The sequence below is a fragment of the Botryllus schlosseri genome, chromosome 13 (genome assembly GCF_051294905.1).
Source record: "Botryllus schlosseri isolate E-star chromosome 13, Bs_hap1, whole genome shotgun sequence".
NCBI classification, from domain to species: Eukaryota; Metazoa; Chordata; class Ascidiacea; order Stolidobranchia; family Styelidae; genus Botryllus; species Botryllus schlosseri.
In genome coordinates this window covers 22,982,549-23,005,276 of record NC_137248.1, presented here as the reverse complement: position 1 = coordinate 23,005,276, position 22,728 = coordinate 22,982,549, and the positions used below count along the sequence as shown (strand labels likewise).

General features: G+C 40.7%; 1 protein-coding gene across 3 annotated transcripts; it reads left to right on the top strand.

The window, feature by feature from the left end:
- The first annotated feature begins 8,322 nt into the window (after positions 1-8,322).
- Positions 8,323-22,288, top strand: LOC145453728 (uncharacterized). 3 transcript variants are annotated; one of them, XM_080331708.1, is made up of 14 exons: positions 8,323-8,480; positions 9,510-9,667; positions 11,025-11,262; positions 12,037-12,093; positions 12,151-12,234; positions 12,649-12,786; positions 12,855-12,910; positions 14,068-14,149; positions 15,542-15,905; positions 16,438-16,595; positions 17,482-17,774; positions 18,751-18,907; positions 19,476-19,647; positions 21,467-22,288. In XM_080331708.1, the coding sequence occupies exons 2-14, from the start codon at positions 9,584-9,586 to the stop codon at positions 21,615-21,617; spliced, it is 2,034 nt and encodes a 677-aa protein (XP_080187834.1). In that variant the 5' UTR covers positions 8,323-8,480; positions 9,510-9,583; the 3' UTR covers positions 21,618-22,288. The 3 variants fall into 3 exon arrangements, with proteins under 3 accessions (XP_080187834.1, XP_080187835.1, XP_080187836.1); XM_080331709.1 differs by lacking the exon at positions 14,068-14,149 and having other exon boundaries at positions 8,324-8,480; positions 12,855-12,914; XM_080331710.1 differs by lacking the exons at positions 8,323-8,480; positions 9,510-9,667 and having other exon boundaries at positions 11,073-11,284.
- Positions 22,289-22,728: the final 440 nt, after the last annotated feature.

Below are 22,728 nucleotides of genomic sequence, written 5' to 3'. Positions count from 1 at the left end.
AAAGTCTTCGAGTTGAATAAATATTTTACTACAATGGATGTTGTATTGAAAGCTATCTTCAAGTTCTGTACCACAAACCAACTGTTCAATTTTTTTTTCGATTTCCCATTTTCTGTCCCGTGGGTATGTGGAAAGCAAATAAACTCACGATACTGTGCACTATGCTCTTTAGCTCAATCTAACCTGGGAAATCATAACAGTTTAATAACGTTAATGCTACTTTTTAGACTACAACCTAAATCTGAGTTTTTGTGGCATCTCGCGACCCGAGCCTCATCCATGAAAAATATATCATTTTTAACATTACAGTAGTATGCTACGATTTTACGGACATGTATGACATACAGAACGCGCACACCACAATTCTATCCAACACAGCTCTACAAAATATATGTCTTACGCACGCGATTTCAAACTAGGGGGAATTGAATTATTCTATTTACTACTGTCTTCTCAGATTGCAAGAATGGGACTATTCCTTGCCGACAATGGAGCATGTCCATATCGAATGGTTTGGCCATCCAGCATCGTTCTTTTTTTGACCAAGGTTTTGTCCACGCCTATGTTTTAGCACCGCATTTAATCACCGGTTTGTTGGTCAAAACTTTACGTCTTCATTTGACCCCACGCAGAAGGCGTTTGCCTCGAAATGAATGAGTCTCATAGACCTGAACTTGCTCATTGCACATCCGTAGTCCCTACACTGGTTCATCCCAACGGCCTTCGACCATGTTTTACAGAAAAACCAGTCGGACAAATCTTATCATGAATTCTCATCATAAAGCCATATTTTCTTCGTGTCTTGCTTATTGGCTACAGTACCCAACACCGTGACCTTAGATTTGTAAACACTATCGCAGGATTTTTAGCAATAAATTCGACAAAGATTACATAGGCCTACATATTAACATATAGCTTTAACATCGTGACGACCCAAAATTATGGATTTTGCGGTCCATACTTTAATAAGCATTGAAAGGGTAAAAAATTTCGTTAGAGTAACTCGCAAATGTGAGTTTGTAATGATGGTATTTACTACTATCCTCTGCCTCGCACTAATCGAACAGTTATTACGAAAGTATGATGATTATTTAGCGAATGAAAGCAGAAAGTCAATTTGACGTCATTTTTCCAGCCTGTCGTGGGCTCAGACGAGCTGCCACTGCACTAGCTTCCAAACCAGGCTTTGGGTTACGTAATAATTATAGTGCAATAATATTAATTCACTGTGGGTAGTGAGAGCTACGATTCGTGGTGCGCTGCAAGTTGAACAAGTTTCTACAATTGCGTCGTAACAACAAAAGTTACACTGCCTTTTCATTTCCTATAAGGTTTAGTTGAATTATTCCAGGTCAGGAAAATTACCAATCATTATTCACGATTTTCATTCGCACCATTTGCACCAGCTTCGTCATTCGCTTTCCTCCGGGATTTTTATTCGCACCACCTGCATCATCCGCACCGTACTGCACAAGTGCGAACCGTCACACAGGTTGAAAAGAACTGATCAAGGGTAAATACAATAATTTCGGGCTTTTTAGGGGTATAAATATATACTGAACAAGAGCTAATCCGGCAAAATGAATGTGATAATCGTAATCAGCACCCTCGAAAACCCCGGAAATTGTAGCCTACCCCGTGAGAATCGTTTCTGTATATAGTTATTGCACTGTTTTATTAGGAAATGACACAATATCTCTCGCTTGTGTCGAAGGAGAGGAGTGGCACTGAGCAGAAATTGACGGATGTGACCTGTTGCGTGATACTAGGTTTGGTAGACATGCACACAGGTTTGATACGACCTTTACGACCACATTTCTGACATACTGCATGTCGATATTGACAGTCTTTTCTCTGGTGATCGGCTGCAGGATTTCAGTCTTTCTGGGAAGTTGCCTTGGATGGATTTGGAAGGTTTTTTCCCCTTCTGATAACTTCCCGTCATTTTGTTGACGACGGAAGTGTCTTTACCGCTACTCTCACCTTGGATAACTCTATCAGTTTCCAGCGTTCTCACGTAAGTTGCGGCTACTTTGAGAACGTCGTCAAGGGATGGATTGGTTTGTGTTAGACAATGCCGTCTCACATCCGCGTGCGGCGTTTCTTTAATGATGAGATCGCGCATTAGCTCATCAACGTAGCTCTGATCACAGCCATCTCTTGAGCATATGAAGTTGCAATCTTTGGAGATTCCGCGTAGAGTAGCGATCCAATCGGCGTACGATTGTCCCGGTTGCATTTTACAGTTGTAAAATTCGTACCTGGCTGCTTGTACATGTATGGAGTCCTTGAAGTGTGTCGACAACTTCTCAGTCAACGCGTCGAAGGATTGCGCACTGACATCAGCAGCACCAAACAAATTACGTAGGAGCGAGTACGTTTCAGGTCCGACCCATGAGAGTAGACACGCTCTTCTTTTCTCTATGTTGGAAATACCGTAAATTGCTAGGTGATGGTTGAATCGTTGCGGATACTGGTCCCATTTCTCCTTTGATTTTACGAATGAATCAAACTTGGGAGCGGTGGCTTCAGATGTTGACGCACCGGGACTCAACCTCTGCACTAATTGCGATATGGCCTCCTCATGCTGCAGCTTTTGCTGTGCCATATCTTCTTTGTGCTGTGCGCGTTGTTCCGCCATCATCTCCTGCTGCTTCTCTAGAAGCTTCAATATACTTGCTTCCATGATGTATCTCAGTCGCAGAAATAAATATGAATCCGACTTCTGACACCAATTGTCATGTTCTTGATCTTGTTTGAACAATAACTCAATGCGACGAGGTTGCAATAAGAAATCAGTATATTATCAGCAGTATAACTTTAAGACAGGCGACACGATCCAGAGTTCAGTTGAATGAAAAGACCACGAGACAACAGAACACAGGGTATAAATACAAAGCACGACACACGAGGAAATAATGATTGGCGGTAATTACTAATCCTAGACAAATACGAAACAAACGATACCAACGTAAAATGCACGAACATAACAACTATGCTTTTCTTGATTTTATTGTGCGTATACCCACACCCGAACAAAATACGGATAATTTTACAGAAATGAGTCTACCTGTCATTTGCAGTCATGGGAGCACCACTTGAGGTCGTTGAAATATTTTAGTGTAGGGTTGCGCAACCTGCGGGTGCATCATCGACATTTCCGCCCCAGGACGCACAGAGACATGAAAATTTGACCAACATGTGACTTCACTAAAAGTGCGTGGCCAACGTGATCACTGACGATAAACCCGTGACCAACAATTATCCCCGCATTGTTGGCCGGAACCTTTGACATTGATATGTTCAAGCTTCAAATCTTACGTTTTCCGTTAACTATTTCGGCTCGTTAATGAATCTTGCAATACCATTTGTCAATCGGATGTATGAAGGGTAGTAATGAAAATACTCGTAGGGGTGAAAGGGGCCGAAGGATTCGTCCCCAGAGATTCGGTTGATCGCCATGCGAGGGTCAAGGTCACCGTTTGCGGGGGTTGGACGTGAATTTGAACCGGTTGACTTTGATTCACGATGAGGCGGAGACCCATTTAGTTAGAATTATAGAGGAGTGCGACCATATACAATTGCATCATTGTTATTATCCAGTCTTTCCAAAAAGTCTAAATTGCGTGTGTAATTTATCACGTTCTCGCAATTTGGTACCGTTATCCCTGAGCGATTTGGATGTCGAAGCGAGCGGAAACGCTCAGGGGGCGCTAAAGAAAAATGATGCAGTAGATGGTGTATTAGAGACATATAATGAATGATTATAGATAGATTATAGTAGAACAATAGTTGTATATATCCTTGAGATCTCATTGCAAATTAACAGTCGACAAAATCTGCCAAATCTCAGAAATTTGCCTTCGTGCTGCGCATCCGCCAGCGATGACTGCAACGCATTTCCATGAATGCGGTGGTTTATTATAATTCATGTAGCCTAAAAGGAATTGCATTTACTTATAGATCGGCAATTCCCGTTATTTCTAATGGCACATCCGAGATTACACCCCGAACCTCAACCGCTCATGTTCTGTAAAACTTGACTTTCACAAATATAGGCTTTTATTGCGTGCCCAGATTGTCACAAGCTAGTAGCTTTGCAGGTCGTGTACTGTTATTGCATTCTACACATAATGAACCTGATGGCAAAAAGCGAATATCCTTATGCGGACCTCCAAGCAAATTGTGAAGGTTCCTGTTTATGACCAAGGTACTGCAATTTCGTAGTGCCTTTTCCATGCTCGTTATAACGACCGAAAGCGAAGGCGCGAATATACCAATAGCGAACAAACCTTTAGGTTTAGGTCCCCCTATGGGCCTCGTCGGCGGAGCGCTTATGCCGAGCACGATTGCAACGTGTCCGACACCAGTCTCGTAAGAAGACAAATGTAACTGTTCGCTGTATTACGAGAATTCTTTCATCTGGAACCCGCTAAAATATCCTACTTGGACCACAAATGTGTGTGAGATCATCAAACATTTGTAATACCCTTGAACATCCGATACTATTTCTAGAGAAAGTTATCATCAGTTGGGTTAAAAGTATCGTCACCGCCGGTGCTCAAGTAGAAGTAGAACTTGTGATTGACGAGTTAGTAAAAAAGAAAATATTCGGACTCTGTCTTGCCTAAAAAACTGAAAACTATCAAGTAGAAGTAGAAGTAGTCCTACATCAGAGGTCTCAGACACGCGGCCCGCGGGCCGCATGTGACCCGCCAGAGCATTTTGTGCGGCCCGCGACGACATTTTAGATTTTTATTAATTTGACAACATATAAGTGTCACATATCTTTTCAGGTTATAAAGTGAAAATTCCCTCTTAAATTGCTCCGAATGCCTGAAGGTATTCAGCAAACTTCACAATTGCATCAATTGCAAACGCTACCATATGCAGTGAAAGATTCACTATTTCGCCACATTTCCCATTCATAATGACAATACAACGACAAGTATTGGTGCGTGTTTTTGTTGAAAAGAGTAGCCTACCAACCACGCATTTACGGAGCAGACACATCTAACATCGCCAAGTCTCAAAATATCACAACCGCTGAACAAGAAAAAATTTTAACACACCAATTGCTAAAACTTTTGTGAATTAATATTTTTTAATGTAGACATCACCCTACATAACTTAATTTGACCAATATCTATAATATATTTCAGATGTAGAAGAATGATGATTATTCAAGGAAACCACATACTTTCATGAATTCAGATGCTTGCCTTGAAATAAATTCCATCCGTGTAATTGTCTAATTGCATGTTCTGATGACAAATACAATTGTTGAAGTCGCGGATTCGTGTGTTTTCGCGCCATCGATGAGAGAACTTGCGGGGTTGTACCTATGAGCCGGGAAAAGTCGAGATACCTGAGTGATTCCATTATGAATCAAGTTTTAGGCTTCAAGTCTAATCGAATACTCAAATACTATTCATTACTACCAGGGCCGTAACAGCACTTCGTCAGGCCCCCCCCCAAAACTTTGGTCGTGGGCCCCCCATAGGGTTATAGACCGCGAACTTCTGGGGGGCTTCGCCCCCCAGACCCCCCTGCGGCCATACTCTGTTTACGGCTATTTATCATTTGCGTTGGCAGTTTGTTTAGTGAATCAGCATTTGTCGCCTAAGCGCGCGAAGCGCGGGAAATTTCTGGAATTCATGATGGTTATTTTGCTTGTATGTGTTACTTAGACCGATCAGAAAATGTGTTTGCTGCTAGTGAATTTGAATTATTTCAACCCCTACTTGTATCTAAGTTTTAAGAATCGGTAGCCCAACTGAAATCTAAAACTACTCATTTTTTGCTTCGTTTACATACTGGTATATTTGGTAATGATTTCCCCATATAAAGTCTCTTTTGTGTTCTCTTTTTAGACTCCAAACATTCAGAAGACTGCTCATCAGCAAGTCCCTGCGCCAAGAGTTCAAACCGCTCCTGTTGTGAGGACAACTGCAAGTGAGTGATGTTTCCATCAATTGATAATAAAATATCTCGCCACCAAATATTCCGGGTCGAACATATTGTAATATAAAGAATGTTTGTTCATGAAGTATTTTCATTGTGACTTGTTAGTTCAAGTGTCGTGCATTTATATCTTGATTTCTTTGCAGTTACCATGGCAGCTGCTAACTCTAATGTGCAACAGCAACCTCAATCCAATTGGCAGCCTCCAAGACCTCCAGCAATGGTATGCTGTCTTTGTCCTGTCTTTCAACATTCATGTTTTTACCCTTACATATTGCAACTATATTCATCTGACGGTAGAATGTAATTACGTATGGTATAGGAGAATGGTTCTCAGCCGCTCAACTGCCAGATCCATTAGAATTTTATATCTTGTTTCCAAAAGGCAAGTTGTTGAGCGCTTGTCCATGAATTATAGTTTTTTTTAGAAGAGTTGAACGTATTTGTGTATGGTGTTGCAATGGAGGTTGTCATATATAGGGTCATATATAGGCTATAGGCTGCCATGAAATTGAGGCACCTTTTGATAGTTGCGAGGCTGCACAGCTCATTAAGAATTTTTAACTGTCAAGGTATGATTATCATTATTGGACCAACTTTTAATACCTGGCGGCAAATCATCAGGTCCTCTCAATAATTTTGTCAAAATATCTGCACAATGACAGGACATGCATATTTTTATGTTGTAATCACCCTTTTTTAGCTCAGCTTACACATATCAACTACCAGTACCAGACCAAGCTAACTCTTTAATGTTGTTAACTGTTAAGTACATAGCCACGTGATCATTTTATTGATTTTACATGACTGACTTGATTGTCTTGTGATGTCTTGTATTATGGTCTTCGTATTGCAATAAGAACGTAGTCTCGAAGATGCCCTGATTTGTAGCGACAAAGCTCTTTGCGGCGAATGTATGCCTTCCGTAATCAACAATAAGGGCGGAACTTAACCCTTCCGTAAATGGCAAACTACAGTAGAGATGGTCTTAACATGGTAACAAATCCAAGAGTCAAAACGAGTGAGTTTGTAAATGTTGTGATTGAACATAGGTCTGGCAATCAAATAGAGTAGGATTGTGGCTCCATGCTTTTACAAGTGTGACTCCAGTGTTACCATTATCGAATGTAGACATCGAACGTTCACATTCACACTGGCCAGGCTGCCGAATACTTATTGCTTAACAGTTTTTCTTCATCAATAGCATCACTCTGGTTCTGATGTGACTCAAGTCGTATAAAAAAAATGTATTAATCTAACGATCCATAAAATTTTCTTGGACTCTGCATCCATGCAACCACCCCGAAACAGTTTAGTAGCCCAGCTTAATATCCCTGCTTTAACCTCTTGTTGTGGCTCCAGCTCTAGAGCCGGATTTTACAAACATTTCACTTCACGATATTCGAGCCCTCCACTTTGTTTTGTTATGAGAGATTCATCACTCAGGAGAGATTCATTCACTCATGAGAGACCTTGGCTTATCAAATATGTAATTATATACCGTCCATCAAGACACACTTGCCGATTATCGATTAGTTGTATGTGACTTACAGAAAGTTGACTATGGGTCAGCAATTAGAAATCGATCAATATCGTCGTGAGATATCAGTATTTGCAGAATCACCTCGGCTTCGTTTCAAAATCAATCGTAGCATCCTGCAGTCGATAACTGGCGAGATATTGATCGATATTTTTTTACCCCTACTTTTTCAATTCCTCTGAAATCTCGTGAGGAGGTTCACCCAGTGTTTCTCAATGCAATAAATGTGATAAATTGTGAGCTTCTCCATTGATTAGAGAAATGAAACGGGCAAATTTTTAATTGATGTAGAAATTTATAAAGTATATATATTTCTGCATGGTGTCGTAAGATATTGTTTACGTTGGGCTTGGCGTACGTCACAATACTATAAGTGTTGTAAAAAAATGCCTAAAAGCTAAGAACCCCTAGAATTGAGTTAAGACTTTTGAAACGAAATTGGTTAATTTCCGACAGTACATTTGGCAGTGTAATAGCGAGTGCCAAGCAACAGTTGCATTTCTGTCAAAGAATCTGAACAATCAATATTAAGTTAGTGGTTTTTAACATAGCCTCGCTCACAGAACCTTCAATGGAGCTACATATAGCGTGTGTAGTGTGAAAAAAAACAGCATTATATGAAGTCTTTAATATTGATTTTTGCGTTTCATACATTTTGAGTTGATTTTGAAGTGTCTAAAGTTCCTCGGTCAGGAACATTTGTTGGTTGAGAACCACTGAGCTAACCAATGTTATCCTGATGTGCATATGTTTGCAGGCTGCTTCACGTCCGCAAGTCCCGACACCGCGACAGCAAGCTCCCGTCGCCGCTGTCGATCCCGCGCTTGTTTTGAAGCAGACGCAGGTCATTCAGCAGGCCACGCAACTGCAACAGCAAGCGCAGGTGTTGCAACAACGGATGGCGATGGTGCAGCACAGCCTAGCGGCGCTCAACAACCAAGCCGCGCAACAGCCCGCTTTGGTCAGCCTGATTAAGGTATGGTTGTTTGGGGATAGCGGTCGAACTTGGACAACTAAAAAATTTTCAACTTTTTTAAATTAAATTATAATTTGAGCCAGTTTTTTTCAAAGTTAGACTAGCATTAGAATTATAGCGACACACACTCCTTTTCAAATTAGATCAGAATGAGATTTACTGAATTCGCGAACACTTGGCCATTGAATGAAGTTCACATCAAACCAGGGTTCAGTCTCATAAGTAGGTCAAGTTTTTGCAACATTTTTTTACAGCTTGCGGCAGCTTCCTAAATACTCAGAAGTTATGTAGTATGGTGTTTTAAGCTGTTTGGGGGATTCGTATATTGCAACGTTTTGCAACTTTTCTACATTTTTTTCATGCAACTTTTTCGATTTTTCATGAAACTTGTTGCCACTTTTTTCGATTTTCCATGCAAAATTTTGCAAGTTTTTTGGATTTTTCATGCAACCAACTTTTTACTGGAAATATTTGGCACTATTTGTAAAATGATCGCATGAATATTTCACTTTCGTTTAAATTTAAGGTTCTTTTCTGATTTGACGTACATTCAGGCTAGACCGCCGAAAATTATATTGTCACTGGGTCAATCGCCGAAAATTTGTGTCGAGTTTGATGAGGTAGCGACGAGTCGAAAAAGGTTGGGGTACCACCGCTTCAAGAGAACTGTATAGTTAGACACCAGCCAAGCTTGGTTTACAGACATTAGTCGGCCATTTTCATGGCTTTCAGAATGACCTCCAGTTTGATATTGACTAAACTAGATTTTTGTCGTATTTCTTACTAGTTAGGAATTTGATTAGGTTCCCAAGTTTTTGCAAATGTAGCAAGTCTAATTTTAATCTAATTTGAAAAAGACTATTCAGCTATAATTGCAATTATGTAATCTAATTTGGAAACAACTCTTTCGTAGTGCTCAAGAGGTGTTGCCTACTTGCACTACCTGCTCAAGGGGTGACAATTTTAGACAACACCTACTGAACCGTTTTCATTATTTTTGGTGAGATCAGGCCTGGTGTTTATTGATAGGATATCACTGATTCTACTTGAGAAGAAATTCACTGCGTTACTTCATCATCTCATTTCAACCCAAGATTCAACACATGCAACAGGAAGGTCAAGCCATACAGCAGCAGTACATGCAGATCATGCAACAATTGCAACAATTGAACAACCAGCTGACCATGGTATGACTCGCGCTCAACTACACAGAATACTGTAGAATTTGTAGCCTAGGCTAGCGTTAACGGTGCAGTTTGCTATAACACAGGGATGGGTAGACTATTTAGCTATCAAGGACCACATTCATTTACATTTCATTTTCTGTGATGTTTAGAAATTGAAACCTTTTAAAATACATGAGCCTCGAGGCGAAATGAAAATTACTGTCTTAAGGATATAACTTATCGTTATCATGTTGCAATATATCAAGAAAAAGTTTAATCAAGCACCCGTAGTAATTTGATTTTTTGTACGCATTATATCAACGTTTTTACAACGTTTCTCGAGGTTTTCGCGTGCCGTAATTTGCCAACCTCTACTATAACATATCATAAACCATTACAAATATTGTGATAGCTGATGACAGATGCAGGTGTTTGCTCTGCTGTTACAACGTTGACTGATGTTATGATATGATGTTGAGGCTGGTCAGGTTAGTGTAAACTAAACCGCAGATTGTTGCGGACGTTATTTGAGGGGCATGATTTTCTTGCTTTCTGAAGAAGATTTCTCATTGGAATGTGACAATTTTTGCCTGAACCAACTTTGGGGAGACTGTTTGATTCGCTATGCGATAAAGCTGATGGGAGTCTGAAATTACCTCGTAATTGAATGAACTGGGTCTCTGCGTTACAAAATCTTAGACCTGCCACCAATATGTGTGTGTTTTTGCTCGCATTCCTCTGAAAATAAACTTTATCAACTCGCCTATACGCGTACGTATGCTATTTTGGTAAAATTAAATAAAATGAAAATTTATCTTACTTACAGATTAAGACATTCCGATTTCGAGCAATGCTTTTTTCGACCGAATTCACAAGGGTTGCGCTAGGCACAATCGGCCGTTAATTGTAATGATTCGAGATGGGTATTGATTTAATCGAGTACCATACGGAGTTATACCCATCTTTTCAGTAATAATTATTGTATTAGCAAGAATTATAGTTTTGATACATTTTGCCCACTTTGGATTGTGGAAGCCTTGAAACCTGGATTGTTCAAATCATCATTTCCTAAATATGCACTAAAAAGCTACTCAACGCGCGTCAGCGGAAATTATATTTCTGTGATCAACCTGCAGCAGTGTCACAAAATGCTATGAAATAGGTTTGGCCGAAATAATACGAAATTATCTTTATGTGATGTAGAATATATATTTTATTGGTGGCCACATAAAAGGCACATATTGGAACTTTCTGCGTTGTCCATTCTCTTTTGACATTATAATGAGTGATTCTCACATACTCCGTTCCAACGGTTTACCCTGGCTTGTTATCATGAGCCTTGTAACGTACTTGAAAGCGTACCGCCTTTTTTTCTCAGGCTTCGCAAGGCTCGCAGGGTCAAATGCAGGCTCAGGCTCAAATGATGCAACTACAGGCTCAAATGCAAGCCCATCTGCAACTGCAAGCTCAGCAAGCGCAAGCCATGCACGTTCAACAGCACCAGTCCATGGCCCCGCAGGCTAAACCGGTGCAGAGATCGGAAAGCGCTGATGCTTTAACCGGCATCGCGGATAATGCGCCAGTGTTGGAGATCACCCCAGTGTCTCCTAACTCAGTTAAATTACCGCCCATCAACAGGTTAGGCTAGTGGGTCTAAACCTTTTCTTGGTTGCGGCCCAGTTTACATTTTGAAAGTATAACCTGTTTGAACTATAAGGGGATCTATGTCTATTTGTCTTCATGACAAGAAGTAAGCAAACAGTGAAAATTGCCCGTTAATTGAGACACAATGATTTTAAGTCGATGTTTTCATACGAAAATTTGGAAATATGGTCATGTATATAATTGCAGCAATAAAAGAGACTCTTGGTAAACTTCAATAGGCTACTATTGAAAAATGTGATCATAGTAAAATAAACCCCAATATTTTCGTCATGGGGTAACGTCAGCTAACTAGTAATGATTTCATAAGACCTTTGGATATACAACTATTGATATTAACATACTAGTGGCTGACGATTACCCCTGACGAGTGTCAGCCAAAAGAATTCGGATTTATTACAATATGAACAAATTATTCACTAGCAATAAAAGATGTAAACTTTTTACCAACTTTTTTCAATTAGTCGCCTACCTGTGGCCCATCAGCGGATTCAGATTCAAGATTCACCGCCCCCAAATTAGGTAGAAATGCCCCAGACAGACACAGCATGAGCAAATATTGTGTGGACCAGTGTTAGTCACTGCATAACTGGCCTTTGCAAGTTACAATAGTGGGTTTAGCATGACGCCTATGAAAACTGTTCACGACGTCACATATCTCTTGCGGTAAATGACCAAGAATACTGAATTTTTATTATGAATAATGATTGTCACATTTTTCTATTCAGGTGATATGTCGGACTCAGGGATAAGGAAGCACAGAAGGGCACAGAGCGATATTACAAGTAAGTGGTTTGCTTGCGTTGCATCATAACCATTCTTGCAATTCTACTGTTTTCTAGGTATTTCAAGATCCGTACGGCAGAACGAATTCAGTACCTCTGCGGACACTAACTTTTTAGGAGCTACGGATGCCCGTCATAAAAGTATGATATATGGAGACCTTTGCTGTAGATGTAGAATACTCTGTCCGGCCATTGATTGTACGGATGACTTGGTTTGGCACACGTGAATGTTTAGTTTTATACTGCTATACGCAGTGGGTTGTATTTCAGAAACAAAGAACTTGGTGAGCACGCCAATTTCGGTTCAATTCCAGCCTGTAGAAGCATTGCTGCGTTTCTATAGGCTGGAATTAAGACAGAATTGGTGTGCAGCATTTCTTTTGAGGCAACCTAACAGTTTTATCAAGCACAGTAGCCAGTGAAATCTGAAAGCGAATATTATCTTTGAAACTACTTACTTGAGAGTATTTTTTAAACCTTAACATTTTCTCCTTCCATTAAAATTTTGAATGTAGAAAGTGAGCAAAATCTTAACTACTACTCAATTTGCATTAGGCACCAGCAACAACAGCCTGACCCCGGACATGGAAGTTTGGAATCCGTTCAACGGCGATGTTTTCATGAAATCCAAACCAGAGCCAGACGCCGACAAGGAATTCGACGAGTTTTTATCCACTAGGAATACAGAGCAAAGTAATTTTCATCGCCTGATTTCATTATTCCCGGATTTTTCGCATTTTTCAACCGATGTCTCATCACAGATACCGAAGGATTCGATGACATTCAAAAGGATTTATTCGGAGCAAAGCCCTTTCAGGCAGGTGGGCTCTTAATTCTTTTGCAGGCTTTTTATCGTTTTCTCATATCCAAGGCTCTCAAAAGCTGCTGCTGATTTTCTCCGACGTCGGAACTGTAATTATTTGCGTAAAAGCTGCCCAATATAAATATATGTATAAAAGAATTTCAATTTTCCCTACCAATTTAACGTGAAGCTATAATTAGAGACGTTTGTCTTTTTCTGTATACTTATTAACAATGACATCATCACTCCTACAACTATACCAAGTGAGAGGGCATGAGGTACTGTGGCGTTAAATTTTGACGACCATGAGAGTTCACTTACCAGTGACAATACTGGAATGCTGTTAACTAGTTTTTTGCTCAGCTGGAGTTTGGACGCAATTAAATGAGATTTATGTGGGATATCTATTTTTAGATTGTCTAGTTGAGAAAACGTCCTATTTTAATGCTTGCTGAAAATATCAGCTATATTGGTAAACATACGTTTATGAGCAATATGAGCATGGGCTCGAAATTGAGATATCAGTCATGCTCTAGTTGAAATACCTCGAAGAAAACACAGTACAAGACATACTAGAAGCAGGATTCTTCTTGTACGGAAGCAGTCATTGATGATACTTGAATGCAAGTAGCAGTGAAATTAGTTAGAAACCTTTGAGAACTATTTCGTGACAAAACTTAATGGGAAGTCTGAAAAAGTACAAGGGTACAAGCTCCTTGTTGCTGACAACCTCCTGTTTTTTTTTTCAAGATCTAATGCAATAATCGTTGACTTCATTACAAGTAGAAGTTGCAATTTTGCAGGATTTTGTTGGGTATTCCAAAAAATTTTCAAGAAAATGTCAGTGTTTAGCCGAGCATCACACACTTTTAGTACTAAATCGGAGGTTTACTTTTCAAAATGGCAATATGAATCTTCGCGTGTGATGCAAAATGACTGACGGAAATCACTGAAAAACGATACTTTCCAGTTAGGAAATTCAAATGTTGCTTTTTTGGTCAAAATATCAGTTTTTTGTGTAAAATATCGCTTTAGTGACAACCCCACCAATTGGGTTATCTCAAAAAGTAAAACTGCCTTATTACTGACCGCCTATGCAAACAACAACATTGGCGTGAGCTTGTGCGCGAGTGTCTCCGGCAAAATACAGGTCACGGTTGTCCTATTTTTAGATGTGCAGACCCTTCTTCCGGAGGAACGCGGTGCGCAGACCAAAGTCTTCCCCTCAAAAACGCTTTTGGCAGGGTTTCGGAGGTGTGAATCACGCACGGGCCCGTTTTCTTTTCAACCGATTTCAGTTGTGATGCGTTACCTTGCCGCTTGTTATTTGCTAATAATCATAACCAGCGCTACTATTATTTTCATTTGCTCAAAACACACAGTGTACAATGTTAAGCGCCAGATATGATGCAATGCAATTAACAAAAGTCTGAGGTTGTGAAAAAATCCGAGCAAGGTTCATCAACCTACTATCCATCTCGGACCACCGGTGTTACTAGCATTTTTGCTCGATGTGACAGTGTTACAACCAAGACTCCAACCATGGTCTAACGAGCCTGTGAGGGAGCCTACTGCTACTTCAAGCAGTAGTAATAAGACTTGCGAGTTTTTTGAAGATTGCGGACGATACCATAGGAAAGGAAAGGACGTAGTTTATTTTTGTCCTTGATGTTTTTGCGGCATATACACCGACTCATGATATACATACACACGATCTGCGCATATGCATACCATGAGTGGGATTCAATTTGTCATGTTACCATTACTCATAGCTACTGGCGCTGAAGATAGGTGCTACTTTTTTACTTCATTAATTTCGATGCAGTAGTATGTCGGTGGTTAGTTTTTAAGACTCCACTCCTGAAAATAATCCAAATCTATTGAAAAACTACTTACCACCAGACAAATTGGCTGACAAATCTGAAGTACAGGCAAATTGACAACAAAAGCACTATATTAGTGTAATAAAATGAAGCTACATTACTTGAGTGGTTGAGCACTTGCATGGCTACCTGTCGCATGTCATTTGCAGAAGGCAAGAGCTGACTGGCGCATTTGTCATGGATTGGATAGGAAGCTGTGCAGCTATCTTGGGGTTGAATAAGGGCTTGGCTGAAGCGACTTCTGACAGTATTTTCCAACAATTCTCTGCGTTCCCTTATAGAAGGGTCATTGAAAGTGTGGAATAATGTGACAAAAGTCCAGTCAGGTGGATCTGGCTCGTAAAAACGCCACCTATGTTCCCCGGTTAGGACAAATAAAAGTGAAATCGAACCGTAGTCCTCCCTGGCTCCAAGTGTGGCACTATTGCATTATAATTATTGTATAACCATGGTTTCGAGGAATTACCAATTCCTGCGCTACGACTTGCTGGGAAAACTTTCAACTATATTTTGTTTGCATCTTCAGTTATGTTGTTTTGTATGCATTCAGCTTTGTCGGTCACTTATTGCCTTGTGAGTTGATATTTTTTACTGGTATCGGGACATGAGAATTCATTGCAATGTTATTTGGCGACTCAAAATGTTGTCGATGCATGTGTCAACATACAGAATGAAGTGTGGTCATTCAAAAAGGAGTTTGGAGAAACACTAATTGAATTTATTCTGTCTTAATTTTAGTCCTAAATTCATTCCGTCTTTTCAGGTAGCGAACAACTGCCAACACACGTCGAAGAACCACCATTAACCGGCGACGCGTGTCATTTAGAGACTAATTTTGAGCGTGATAATCATATTGTAGAAGCCACTGTGTCCGTGCGTGACGTAGAAGATGTAAATATTACCAACGAAGAAGCATTTAACCGCGTGTCGATAGAAAAAGGAACTGTAGTGCCGCAAAATAGCTTTCGCGCCGACGCGTTCGCCAGCGAGTCTGGCTTTGTCGACAATGTAGCAGAGGAAAAGTCAATACCTGTCATGTCTTCAGTTAATTCCAAGGGGTATCGGGTGTTTGGGGTGATTGGATATTCAGACGATCAAGCTTCAAGTGCAGATAGTTCGGAAAGTAAGTATGGATTGATTTCCGTGACTCAATTTGTGTTGTTACTTTCTAATAGTGATTCCAGTAATGATGTAACAGTGATGTCCCATTGCCAGAGACACTTTAGACTTCATTGATTCAATGCCAGCTTCTTTCACTGATTAGAAGCAGATGTGGTCAAATTAGTAAGCATTGGTACTTGTTGAAGTAGAATTAATGCCATAAATTTATACTCAATATTCAAATATTTGAATTTTCATGCCTGTAACGTATAGTTGTTGATAAGAATGTTGATATGCAATGTTCTTCTCCATTCTCTACTAGTTGCTGACGATTACCCCTTACGAGTGTCATGAAAATAGTCAGGTTTATTTCTATACTAGTACATTTTTCAATCGTATATTCAAGTTCTGTACCGCCAAGAGTGTCTTCCTAAAAACTTGTGTCCTGTATTCCATATATTTGCGACAATATAAGGAATGATATCTCTCTATCCTACCTCTGCAACTCTCATCTTGTCATCGTATCTTAACGGCATTTGTCTTGTATCATTAAAAGAGAGTGCCTATCCAGGATTCCGAGTCGTCGTTTTCATCTTCCGACGAAGACACGGAACAGTTGAGATTGGAGGAAAATGCCGTCGGAAACAAGCCTCTCATTATGGAGGAGGATGATGCAGTCGATACAGCACTAGATGCCGGCTGTGAAGATCCAACAGGTAAAGCCTGTCTTGCCATTATATATAAAGTAGTAGGCATTGCTACTCCAATAAAAGTGACTACATTGCAAGGAGTAGGAATTTCCAAGACACATGCAAGTAGAAGTGGAAGCAAAACCTACTTGAGCATTCAGAAAAAGGCAGAAGTGTTTTTCCACTGAGCACCACACCTGTGTTTAGGATTCACTTGTCATGGTTGTCAGAAATCGCGCTCCTCTGAACTGCTCAAAGTATGCGCCCCCTTAATCACATCTACTTTTTGTGACTGTCGACGTACTTCAGATAATCGTTTTCTACTATTTTCTTCAGCTGACACTCATCAGGGGTAATCTTTGGAAACTTGTAGGGAATTCAATACAACTTTGTATTTCATGGTAAGATTGTTGGTATTTGTACTGTACAGCTTCTTGGAGGTCCAGAACTTCAATGTACAATTGAATAGTATATTCATATTAAAATGATCCCGAATATATTTCCGGCTGACACTCGTCAGGGGTCATCGTCAGCAACTAGTAGAGAATTCAAAAGAACATCGTATAGCCTATCAACAATCACAAAATATGTACCATCAAAAAATTTAGAATTCTCTACTAGCTGCTGACGATTACCCCTGGCGAGTGTCAGCCGAAAATATTCAGGTTCATTTCAATATGAATACACTATTCGATTGTTGATATCCAAAAGTCTTTCCAATTCTCTACTAGTTGCTGATGATTACCCTCTGACTAGTGTCAGACGAAAATATTTGTGTTTATTTCAATGTGATATATTGTTCGACTTTGTACTACTCGAGTCCCGTGGTGGCTACCGACCACCTCTGGTGACTATCCGTAATCCGTGGTCTGTTCCCTGTGAAATCTCACTTTGACCCTATCCCTGTCTACAGACGAGTTTGGACTCACCCCGTTTAGCAAAACCCCAGTGGCCACGAGGGAATCTCGAGCCAGCTCTGCCGGGTCGGGTGTGTTTGCCAACGCGCCGTTCAGCCGCGTTGCTCAGTCGGACCCCTTTGGGGCGTCGCCGTTCAACGTGGCAGCTGTCCCGCCTGCCAACTTGACCGCAGATTTACCGGAAGAAGCGGCCCGGCAGGATAACCCGTTTGATGACGCGCCGTTTGGGGATGCTGCGATGACCGCCCCTGCTGCTGGGACAGACCCGTTCGGTGCAACACCATTTACTGTAAGTATAAGTCTGCACTTTCAGAATATTCATAATCTAACTTCTAATTTACAATTTCACTGGTGTAAACAATCCAGTGGCTCCCAAGGTGATCTGGAAGGGGTTGCTAGCTACAAACTGAGCAATTTAGGGTGTGATGCAGTTCACCGCGGGGGTCATTTAACATTTTTGATATCGGGCCCCTTCAAGTTTGTAGGAGGTTGCGACTTGTGAGTACCCCTAAATTTCAGAAGCCAATGACTGGAAGGGCATCACATCGTGCTAAACTCTATTTCGGCTGTTTCGTGCCTAAAATAAGCTAAATAACGACTCAACCAGGTAGTCACAATCTCGTTATTGCCATAATATAATGGGCTGGACTCCTGTTTAAGAAGCCCTGCGATACAAAATTTTTAGTGAAATCTGTAAATAGTTCTTTGTGTTTTAGAGTACAAATATATGAATATGTTATCCTGTTATTTGCTGTTGTGCAATGCAATTCATCGGAGATGGTCTATTTGGTCGTTGGATGTACATCGTAATGCAAGAGAAAGTTCCTTAACCACCCAATCGATCAACCAACAGAATTGGTACCCAGCGAGGTCTATTGACCTCAAGTCTAGAATGCACTTTCGAAAAACTCTGCGAAGATAATGTATTTTAAGTGTGTGATACGCTACCACGACTTACGCGGACTTTGTTGGCCTAATTGCCAAGCACGGTTTTATTAATTGTGACTCTGACAACATTTATCGTAGTGCCCATGAAGTGGATCTCTCTGAAAAGGTTATAAGTTCCATTGCACCGTACTGAATTTCTGTGGTTAGGGGGGCATTTGGTACCTGGTTTGTTTCCCATTAAGGATTTCTGTAAAAGGAGTAGAAAATATGTGCCACGCACTTTAGTATTTTTGTTTGCGTACCATGGCAGCTGGTTCAAACACCATGCCAACTAACTATCACATGTATCAACATTAAAATATCAACATTTTTTGCAGCCCGACGCCGGCAACGTGCTTCGGGAATCGCAGTCCGCTCTAACCACCCCGAAACTCAATCTTCATTTCACTCATTTGCAAGAAAACCGCAAGAGCGCAGCTAAAGAAGCGGCTGCCCGGAAAAGGCTGTCCCTATCCAAAGATAGTACTCCTCGGGGTGAGTAATTATTTTCTTACAAAATGCCATGCTTGTCAGGTGAGGGAGGGGTTTAGTCGCAGCACACAGTATTGACTTTTCGCTGCAATTTCTACTGCAAAAGCTACTTGAATATTCTGAAAAAGCAGGTGTACCTCTCAACTTACCTGACCACCTCTATCATGATTATACCTCTGTGGGCAGACTTGGACAACTAGATAATGCTAGTTAGACAAATTGGAACGAAATGATTCTATGCTCTAACATTAATTCTAAACTAATTTCCACTTTTCATGGAAATGCTACAGCCATGCGGAAACGCATGAAGCATAGTGCACAGACTGTTGCTATTACCGTGCTTACAAGGATGAACTCTGGCTTGATATGAACTGAAATTATTTTTGTTGTATGTCTTTTTAATTCGGAATCTAAATCCATTTCCAAGTTTTTCGATTATGATCGAATTTGGAAAATCTGAGAATTCTGTCTGTGGGCGGCCCCTGAAAGTTCACCGATTTTGCGATCACTTCCGTTAGCTCGTTTCTTATTGAGTGAGGCATTTTTTTTCTGAAAACGCGTTCCCGCACAGATTCCAACACAAAGTCCAGAAACCGACTGTCGCGAAGTAGCAGCAACAGCAGCAGCGGGGGTGGCACGAGAGGAACGCATCCGTACCATACCAACAGCAGCGCGAGTCCCGGTAACGGTCCAGCCGATTGCGCCGGCGATCGGAAGAAGAAATTTGTGAAAAAGCCTCTGAAGTAAGTCAACGCAAAGTCAAATGACGGAAGCGACAAGCGCGGCAGTGTCACGCCTTGAAAGGCGCTGGGTTTGATTTTAGGGGGTACTTATCGCGTGAAACGGTCCTTAAAATGCAACCGTCCGACTAGAACAGGTCCGTGCAGCCGTATTCGGTCCTGTTTTTCTAGTACGGAAATTATATACTCCTTTGTACTAAGAGCTTAATTAGCGACGTGAATTATAGTGGCGAAGCTTTTTATCCGCTGTGGGATCTTTAAAACCTCGATTGGTCATATCAGACCATACCAAACATAGTTTAAAGCCACGCACGTTAGTGAAAATGACATTTTTTAGAAGCTGTGATCAACCCAAAGCATTGTCACAAACTCCAATCGAATAGGTATGGTCATAAAAATTCCAGATTACCTTTAATTGGTAGGGTACAGTTTTGTTTGGTAAAATTTGTTGTTGCTATAATTCATGAAGTAATAAGGTATAGAGTCTAGCTTTTTAAAATTTGGTTCGAAATTTTTGTCTCACAAAAATTCCTTGCGCCCAAATTCAGGGTTGTAATGAGTGGATTCACGATTTTTTGATGACTCGACTTGACTCGAGTCATTTTCTCAAAATACGGAAATAACTCGACTCGACTCGAGTCAATTTGTGTATTGACTCGACTTGGACTCGAGTCATTGCGCATGACTCGAACCAAGTCATAGGACTCGAGATTCAGCCGACCAAGACCGACATATCATTGTAATTTCGAAGAACAGTAAAGTAACAACTCTATTGGGATTACGTCTATTGGTACTGGTACTTGAAAGTGCGACCAGAAACTGTTAAAAGTGAGGAAAATTAGTATATTATAAATGCGAACCATTCGATATCACCGAACAGAGTTATAGGAGTGGCTTTATCATGACTTTAACTGGAAACTGAGCAGTCAACACAATGACTTGGACTCGGACTCGAGTCATAATACCATGACTCGGACTCGAACTTCTGCTCGATGACTTGGACTCGGACTTGACTCGGTGGTGAATTGAAAATGACTCGACTTGACTCTAGTCAAAACCGTAAAAGTGAGAATGACTTGTGACTCGGAGCTTTGTGACTTGGTTACAACCCTGCCCAAATTGGGGGGTGGAGTATTTCAATCTGACGGTTGGCATGGTGGGAAACATGTCTCTTCCAGAAATTCTTGAAAATTCAAAATAACGCATCATGAAGTATCCAGAGGGCTTCTAAGCACGTGGTAGACTGCTAGAAATTTACAATTATGCAGAAAAGAATCTGCTAAAATTGGGCTCGACACTAATACGATGCTGAGTTTTCGAAATTCGTTAAAATTTTATCACAGCTCAGATCATAACCAGCAAACTAAAACTTTTATTCTAAAAACTAGAAGTCTACCAAATAGATCTGGTCTACTTCTGGAGTTACCAGTTTGCAGAGGTGGTCAAAGTAGTCACCGTCGCTACTCAAGTAGAAGTAGAAGTAACGCCGGAATTTCTACTTAAGTAGAAGTAGGAGTGCTGGTTCACAAGTAAGTAAGTAAGTAGGCATTCTACGCTTATTTTTGCCTACAAAACTGAAAGGTAGTCTAAAATCATAACTACTTGAAAGTAGTTTGAGTAGGCAAAATCTACTTCAAGTACTTCAAAAAGTAGAAGTACTTCGTTACTGACCACCTCTGCCAGTTTGATCAAGATTGGTGCTCTTCTCATACCAAAATTGTCTACCGCAGTGAAACCATATTAGCGAAAACTAAATAGCTGAAAAAATGACCTTTTAATGCAATGTAGATCTTTCGGTTTTTTGATTGCTGAACTTTATCAGGTCAGGCAACCTGCAATCCAGCGCTTCCGTGGACGCCTTTGGCGACGCCCCATTCGCCCAAGCCACAACATGCCTCGCTTCCGATAACTCACAGAACACTGAAAATCTGGACCCCTTCGGAACAGCGCCGTTTATTAATTCTGCTACTTGACGAGATTGGGACGGCTTGTTGTTCCAGACATGGTTTTCGTGGGGCCAATTTCCGCATATATACTTTCGAGAGTCGACAGTCTCTTCCTGCGCGTGACTCTACTATATTGTTCAGAATTAACTGTTATATTTTTGTCATAATGTACTACTCGTGATCATTTTTCAGTATGGTGCTATTTCCGATGAAGAACGATTGTCGCGTTTTTCCTGCGATTTTTCTCGAATTTCTTGTCAAGTTTTTCTCGTTTCCGCATTTTCAAGGAGTTCTGAATGCAAGCTCGTCTTAAAATTGTTAGTTCGATATACTTACGCATCGATTTCATGTTTTTGACAATACCTGTACCGAATTTTGCTATATTTTTCAGCAAATGTAATCGAGGCCCTTCAGAACGTGTCATACTCAGTGACGAATAATTTTAGCCGATTGCATACTTAGCTAACTTCTTCAGTTGTAAAAGCGGCAAAAATTCATCTTGTGACTGGTTGATAGACAGAAGGAAACTCTAATATTCTTCGAATGTGCAGAAAAATCGCAATTCAAGTGACCTGCTAAAATTCCAGAAGTTGGGTTTGTTCCAATTTCGATCGCATTCTGCCTCATATTATGGAAATTGATCGTTCTTACTCTCCAGTGTTCAGTTACTGCATATAATAAACGCATCTTAATCAGAATGACGACGCTATCTTGAACGATGTACATTTTGGCACAGTGATACGATACAAGTTGAGGTCCGTCCAGTTGTTTGAAGTGATAGGTGTAGCTCAGTGTCTCCCAAACTTTTTTGAGCTACCGCCCCCCTGGACAACGAATGAAGTGCCACCGCCCCCCGACACCCCCTCACCACGCCTGATCATAAAGCGAAATTTGTTCTGCATTTAATACAGCTAATAATTAGACGAATGAAGCTGGCGTATCATTATCATCATTCTCGTCATATTGGGTTTGACTTTTGATAGGAACAATATCAGTCTAAAATCTAGTGTTCACTTCATGTAGGCCTACTGGCAAGTCGATTTCTGATGTGAGTCAGGGACTTGGTCACGGCGCTGAGAATACGTTCTATCAAATATGAGCGGGGAAGGGCAACGACGAAAAAGTCAACACGACTCCT